Source organism: Penaeus chinensis, chromosome 1 (genome assembly GCF_019202785.1).
Source record: "Penaeus chinensis breed Huanghai No. 1 chromosome 1, ASM1920278v2, whole genome shotgun sequence".
Taxonomy (NCBI): Eukaryota; Metazoa; Arthropoda; class Malacostraca; order Decapoda; family Penaeidae; genus Penaeus; species Penaeus chinensis.
The window spans coordinates 20470875-20478374 of NC_061819.1; the positions used below are offsets into that span (position 1 = coordinate 20470875).

Sequence of the window (7500 nt, forward strand, 5' to 3'; positions counted from 1 at the left end):
GTTGGACAGTGTGATTGAGTATTACAAGAATCTTTTAAACATTAAAGAAAAAATTGGGGGGTTCAGTCATGACTTTGCTCCCAAAGTTTGTGATTATTCTTTTTATAGTTCATATTGCATGCCTTAGAATCTATTATTGGCACTGGTATATACCATACATATAATGTAAATGAATGTTATTTTCTTAGAATACTAAGATAGTAATTGTGATTTTATTTCTTTTCCCATACAAAGAAAAGTAATTCTGCATCATTTTGTTTTTCTCAGAATTTAGCCTAGATGAGAAAAGGTATCCATCACGTCTGAAATCTCTGATTGACTTAATGAAGAACAGAGGTATCATCAAATTTACTGTAACTTCAGAACCACCTGAACATCTTCAGGATACTCATGACTGCCAGGATTTGGGGTGAGCAGCATAAGTTTTTTTTTTTTTTTTTTTATAGATATTAAAGAATATCACATTACTTAAGCTAGACTTCATATAATTTGGGTGTCTTCACCAAAGTCTGTTCAGACAAAATTAGAGTTAAGATATGTTTTTCTAAATAGTTATTACTTGCATTTTTTGTGCTTAAAAAGTACAAGAATCATTTTTTTTTTTCAGATAAAAGCATAGTAATGTAGATTTCCCTACCATCATATTAAAGTCACTTCTTTTCCTATTTCTGTGGAGTGAATGATTTCCTTATTTTTTCTCGGATATATTTCAGATATGCATATGTGAATCTCCATGATTTGCTGAAAAGAGGACAAGACCTTTGTGAAACTCCTTTAACAGTGAAAAGTGTTGAAGATGGTAGTCAGCTGGGTACACTGTGTATCACTTTAGTGGTAGTTGATGTCCTTCGGCATTTAAGAAAAAATAGCTTAATTTAAATAGGTACCCTATGTCTCTGAAACAGAATGTCAAAAGTAGATGAAAGATGTTAATTAGGCCTACTTTTACCTCCAAACTGATCTGTCAGTTGATGTCACTGAAGATGGCTCTATAATGAAATGTATAGAGTAACATTGTGAACATACTTAATTTTCATCATTTAACAAAGACGTTTATATGTAATTGCAAAAGCTATTGTTTAATTTATTTTTATCATTTATTTGTCACAGGTGAGTGACAAATTAAAATGGTAATGATAAGTGCTTCCTATAAAATGAAAGTTCACAGATGTGTTCCAGATCTTCTTTCACTTAGCCTTTTCATTGATGAATTAAACACTCATCTCTGATTGTTCTTTATTTCAACTCATGCAGCTAATAACCCCCTGGCAGTGAAAGAGGATATTGTCAAAATGCTTAAACATTAGTATTTTTAAAACACAATCACTGTTGTCCCTCATCAAGGTCAGTGTGAACATCAGTCTATGAATATGAGCTTTTGCATTTAGACAAATATCTTTATGCCATATTTTTTTCTTCCAAAAAGTAAATTTATATGGATGTGTTTTGTCGTCTTTATCGTTTTTACATTTTTATAAACTCCGGTAGCTCTAGTTTTTCCTAACTTCCTGTATCACAATGCAGTTTTTCTCAGGGAGGGGTAAAGCAACTGCACTTGTTTCTGCACCAAATCTCTAACTTTATGATGTAGGAAAACTGGTAACATGACATTTTTCCAGTGAAACATACACACCTGTAGAACACACTGCAACACTATCTAATACACTTATCTCTGGTTGGTCCCTGGCTAGGAAGCATATGAGAAAGTTAATTTCATCTTTTCTGAGAAAATGGAAAAAGAGATAATTAACTGACAAGACCTTTTACTTCAGAGAACCAGAAAACAGTTTGTGGCTTAAATCAAATTTTGCATTTTCTGAGTTTCATATAGCACTGTGATATTGTTAAATAACACTGTATATACTTTTATTAAAAAAGAGAAACATCATTATGTTTTTTTAGTACCCACCATTCACATAGTAGAAAATACATACAAATCATTATAAAACCCTTAAAAACAAGCGAAAGATAAGCAAGCAAAACACCCAAAAATGTATCTACCTTTTAATCTCTTGGTTGTGAATGGTATGAAATCCAGCACAGGTTGTGGTGGACAGTCAGAAAAGGGACCATATCAGGACATACCCTCAACCACTGGCTCATTAGTAGCAACATCGTTTTGTGTTACTATTAGATATGGGCACTTGAAGTGAAGGGAAACCCTCTTTTTAAAACTTGAGTTTATAAATACAGCTACTTGTTATTAGGTGCCTAATGTTGTGCCTGAATCAGCTGGGTGCAAATGGGGGAAACTGCCAATGAGTGCCAGCAACCCACATTACAGGCCACTAGCCAATTTTGAAGGCTGAAATTAGTGTAAACCCACTGCCAGTGGGCATGGCATGTACATACATGCCATTCCCACTGTGAGTTTACTTGTTTAATTGTTTTTACACTTAGAAGGCTACATTTGTACTATGTCACCACTAGGCCCAATTACGAGTACTGCCTGTCTTGCCCATTTACCCTTTTCTTTGGTTTACAAAAATATTTTACGTTACCTTATTTTGCTGTTACTTATGTTTATAACATAGTAATTACAATTTCTATAATAAAAATAACACCATCGATATTCATAGCATTAGTAAAAAATATGTTCTATACACCAAATTAAGTAAGGTCACAAGGTCTACTAATTGAATTCTTTGTGGCTAAGCACTAGCAGAGCCATCTATGTGCAGAGACATTTCACAAAATTAAAAATGTGCACAGCATTTTCCCCATTTTTTATTAATTTTCCCTGGCAGCAAGTGGTTTAAGAAACTGTTTTTCCTTACATAGTCAGCAATGTTTAAGAATGATTGTGAATATACATATTTGTTTTACTATCTCTGTAAAAAATATTCACAACTGATGTCCATTAGTATGAAATGACATGTCTTCGATTAGCAGGTTTTTGACTCTGCAATCTGCATCACATACTGGGAGCATGTTGTAAATGATTGCTTTAACCCATTAACATATGCTACACTATGCCTGGGCTTTTGGCTATTGTCCAGCTCACAGCTTGGCTCCTGAAGTGTTGTCCTAGCCACCAGAAAGTGGTCTCATGAAATTAAACATCATACAGCTTTAGTAAATTTGTTTTTTATAGCACAATATATACTTTTTGCTTTAAAAAGGCTGCCAGTCTAGGTATATGCAACTAAAATTCTAGAATAAGCACTTCCTAAAAATACGGGTAAGAAGATTGGTCAAAATGCAACAACTTCAACCATTTTATGTATCAATGGTTACTAAAAGACAATGAAAAGTATAAACTTTTAATTATAAAACTTCAACCTAAAAACTAAATACATGATTCTTATAAAAGTAACTTGTTTTACAAAATGACACTGATTCTATATTTTTATGAGCAACTGAGATTGTGCTCATGTTACTAATATATAGACCAACAGTCTTTTCTAAGGACAATTATCAGTCTCAATGTGTCTTCCTTAAAAACAAAAAACATTTGTGTATCAATGTCTGTTCCAGACAAATGTTCAAGTTTTTATTACACACAGCACAGAAGCTATTTTAAAATATCATAGAGACTTCTTTTTGAACTTACTCAGCATCATCATCTGATATCATTCCATTCTTACTGAAATTTGATGAACCTTCCCCTGCCTCAGCTTCTGGCTTGGTTTCCTTACTTTCTGAGGAACTGCTACTGCTGCCTTCTCCTTCCTGGGGTTTGGGAGCACATTTGAAGAAGCTCCCAATTCCCTTCTGCCATTCTGGTGTGGGCTGCGGGTTGTAACTGTTACCTCCAGCGTATCTGCAGTCAGGTGACAACCAGAAAGATAATTGTAGTTATTGAAACTTTGGAATTTTAGTTATTACCCAAAAGTGTGTGGTATTGTATACTATTAGCTACTGTAGACATGATTTATTTTTGGAGTGGCAGCAGGAGCATGCACTGTTCACTGTCATTTTGTTTTGTTTATTTTGCTGACAGATACATGGCTTCAGAAGTGTTTAGTTACCAAAGATTCAGTAATTATGCCAACATAATCTCATTTGTTTTACCCCATTCCTTGAATATTTGTTTTTCATTTCTATTACCATTATCATTATTAATATAAATAGTAATAATAGTGTTGTTTCCATCACTATCATCACCATTATTATTATAATTATTATTAACAATAATGAAAGTAATGAAAATAAAAACTACTATTTATGAGGTAAATAGGAAAGCTCAAGTAGGCTAACTAACGGAGGAGTCACTGCTGACTAAGCACTTCCAGAGCCATCTAAAAACAGAACCACAAAGAACAGTGTATGGGTGTCCATGGACTGAAAATTTAACAAAACAACAAAACACAAGAATAAAAATTCTTCTTACTTCTCTTTGCCGGTCACTCTTCCAGGTGATGAGAAGGAGCTTCCTGCACCTCCACTGGGGCCACTAAACACCTTTCTTGGTGCTTTGGCCGCAGACACCTTGGTTGGTCCAGCATCAGCTCGAGTCCTCACCATTTTGGTCCGTTTCTGGAGGAGAGAGAGAATTTATTTTTTGTCCACCCCCCTTTTTTTTCTTATTTTTGCATCAATATCAATGATGATATTGATGCAAAATAATGATCATTAATTTACATTTTCAAAATTAATTATATTTCTACTATTATAAACTTAAGATTTCTTTTCCTTGGGTGAGCAACTACCACCTTTACATGTTCAGAAAATTTAAAATTTGCTTTTATGGTGAACAAGACCCTGTATAGATATAAGCAAAGCCAAAGAGTACTGCCCACTAAAGGACCCAAAATGAGAGAAAATAAATTGGCAGAACTGAAGGTTACTATAGAATGAGATTTTATTAGTCACAACATTTTGTATTAGCATGGCGATGGCAACAAAAACGTTATATATGATCTAATTAGCTTCTTAATTCCTTAGCTATGTGTTCTGGGTGAACTTAACCTGAACTGATTTAACTAATTCTTGTGAGGGAAAAAAACAACAACAACAAAAAAACAAACATAACATTTGGTATTTAAACTTTTTCATTTTAGGCTCTCTGGCACTTGCATGTCAAATAACTTTTTTTTGGTGTGTGTGTGACAAGTACACAGAAGATAAGTTTCTTGAATTTATCAACTTTATGGGTGGGTAAAACTTAACCATAATAATTAACTAACATTTCGATAAACGTCTTCTTTGTTATTGTAGTTTGCAAAATACATCTCATTCTGAACCTTTGATTACTGATTATAGAACTTATGAGGATTTTGGGAGAAATAGAAAAAATAAGTATCCTCTATGAGCGTTTAAAGGATTGCCAGTAACGTTACCTGTTATTAGGAAGCAGAAAAATATTTAACGAATTTGTTATGAGAAATGTGATTGAATTGTTTTTTCTTGTATTCGTATAATGTCATTTACATTTTCCGGCTGTGCTTCTGATGCCAGTCCTGGTTCCCTTCGCCTGTACAATCGCTCCCCAAGAGAAACACGTGAAGAAGAAAAAGTGACAAAAATGACTTTGTCTTCCCCCAGCCTCTGTAGGTCTTTATTTTCCCGCCGAGTGAATCTTCCGCAAAACCGCTTCCAACCCGCTTTCCTCCTCACACAAAATCACGACTCACCTCTTTTCTCAGCGGCTCCCCAAATCCCGCGCAGGAAAAAAAAAAACAACAACCCTTCGTTTCGTGCGATTCTGGGGGTGGATTTTGGCCAGACGTCGAAATCCCTGTTCGCTTTCGGGCGGGAATCGCGGCGCTCGAAAGGGGCGACGGAGCGGGAATCGCTAGCTCTCGCGACGCTCGATGTAGCGCTCTCTGCTACGTTCTTGTTTCTTTATTACTTTTTTCTTTTTATTTTGTTTGTGTGTACGTATTCTTTTTTTTTTTTTTTATTCTGGATCTTTTTTGTAGATGTGTGGTTTTGCTCTAGCATGAGTCCGAATCTTGAAATAAATTTATATGATTTAATGTTTGATGGAAAGTCATTGGATGTGTCTAGTCTAGTGACTGTTTTAATAGATTTGTATTGTACGATTATATGAGAGTAATATAAGTGTACTTCGTATATCTGATCTAGGAAGAAATGGTTAAAACAAAAGTCAAGAATGTCATCGTAAGGAAACATATGAGAGGAAGCAAAATACAAAGTAATACAATGTGCCTGTTCTCTGGAAAGTCTTCCTGCCAGTTTATCTTAACAAGTTGCAAAAGGGCCAAATGAACACCTCTCTTGGTAATGTATATAGATGAGTATATATGTAGATATGTCAACACATATCTCCCTATCCACCTAAGGAATAAAAAAGAACAAACAAAACACCATCCCAAATGCGTCATAGCGAAAGTAAAACTTGTTCCATATACATAAACCGACAGAGAGGAAGTTTTACATAGAATATAGTTCATTATAAAAGAAGTTTGTCGTAGAATATGGCTTGTTATGGAAGAAGTTTGTTTTAGAATATAGTTTATTTTAGAAAAAAAAAAACACAAGAAGTTTGTTCCCGCTAGAATGCAGTCAGTTTGTTTTGAAGGTAAGAGCCGAAAGGTTCCCTATTAAGGTCTTCTCTTATTACATGTTTGAATTAAGCACCTTTTGGCGATTTACTTTTATTTTGACGTGTGCGGTTCTTGTCAGGTGAGTGTTGGAATGCCTGTTTTCTGTTGTTTTTCTCTTTGATTTGGGATTATGGTTGAGTTTTAATAAGGAAATGTGTTGGAACTTCCAGCATCTCGAGATTTTTAATCACAGGTGAACACGAAAGATGCATGGGTTGTAATATGAAAGAAATGAGAACTTATTTTCCGTTTGTTTGGACTTGTTTGTCGAGTATTCTACAGGGAGGTATGTGTATTATGTGATTAAATATGTTATTTGGTTAGCGTTGACTTGTTTTAGTGTTAATAGCTACGGAGATACAAGGTATGCGGCACGTAATTTAATTTCTGTTATTCAGCAGCTTGAATTTCCAGCTTTCTTCCATTATTTTGTATTTTCTGTGGAGAATTGATGTAACAGTGTTTTAAAAGATCGGTCCGATGTCTGTGGACTTGAGGAACAGGATATAGATAATTTAGTTAATGGCCAGCAGTCTAGTAAGGGTTGCCCGCTTCTAACCTTTATCAAGAAATCACATTTTTTTGATGTAACAGGCGTTGTTTGTTACTCAGATAGGTTGAAGTATTAGCATATTAATTTGCAGGAGGAATATATAAATCTTTTCAGTACCAGTTGTTTGTAATTGAGATTGAGGTTTTTTTTTCATTAAAAAAAAGTTTTGGTGCACTTTAAGGAGAGTTCATGAAGTTATTGGGGGATTTTGATGAGATGAGGCCTAGGAACACAATGTAATTTTGTGTTAAAAAAACAATGAGAATTCTTTGATATTGAGAAACTAGTTTTAATCAATGTTTCTTCATTGTCAAGAAAGTCAAACATGTGTTTTTTTTTGTTTTTTTTTTATCAGCCTAGAAGTACACACTTACCCTTATGGATCCCATCCTCACCAAATCATACAACACAATTATTTTTCTTTAGGTTTTAATA

General features: G+C 34.3%; 3 protein-coding genes across 6 annotated transcripts in view; 2 read left to right on the forward strand and 1 right to left on the reverse strand.

Moving 5' to 3' along the window:
• The window catches only part of LOC125028735 (protein fantom-like), a 21376-nt gene extending 19488 nt beyond the window's left edge, over positions 1–1888 (forward strand). For all 3 annotated transcript variants that reach the window (XM_047618234.1, XM_047618228.1, XM_047618220.1), the window contains exons 21-22: positions 268–409; positions 714–1888. In XM_047618234.1, coding sequence (XP_047474190.1) covers positions 268–409; positions 714–879 — 308 coding nt within the window. In that variant the 3' untranslated portion in view covers positions 880–1888. The remainder of the gene's footprint in view (positions 1–267; positions 410–713) is intronic.
• A 1361-nt stretch (positions 1889–3249) lies between these two features.
• On the reverse strand, positions 3250–5733 carry LOC125027214 (PCNA-associated factor-like). 2 transcript variants are annotated; one of them, XM_047616161.1, is made up of 3 exons: positions 5577–5733; positions 4334–4479; positions 3250–3763 (listed from the first exon to the last, which is right to left on the reverse strand). In XM_047616161.1, the coding sequence occupies exons 2-3, from the start codon at positions 4465–4467 to the stop codon at positions 3550–3552; spliced, it is 348 nt and encodes a 115-aa protein (XP_047472117.1). In that variant the 5' UTR covers positions 4468–4479; positions 5577–5733; the 3' UTR covers positions 3250–3549. The 2 variants fall into 2 exon arrangements, with proteins under 2 accessions (XP_047472117.1, XP_047472125.1); XM_047616169.1 differs by lacking the exon at positions 5577–5733 and adding an exon at positions 5374–5502.
• A 752-nt stretch (positions 5734–6485) lies between these two features.
• The window catches only part of LOC125025419 (probable phospholipid-transporting ATPase IM), a 232614-nt gene continuing 231599 nt past the window's right edge, over positions 6486–7500 (forward strand). Inside the window, exon 1 of the mRNA XM_047613764.1 lies at positions 6486–6591. The gene's annotated coding sequence lies outside the window, so the exon portion shown is untranslated. The remainder of the gene's footprint in view (positions 6592–7500) is intronic.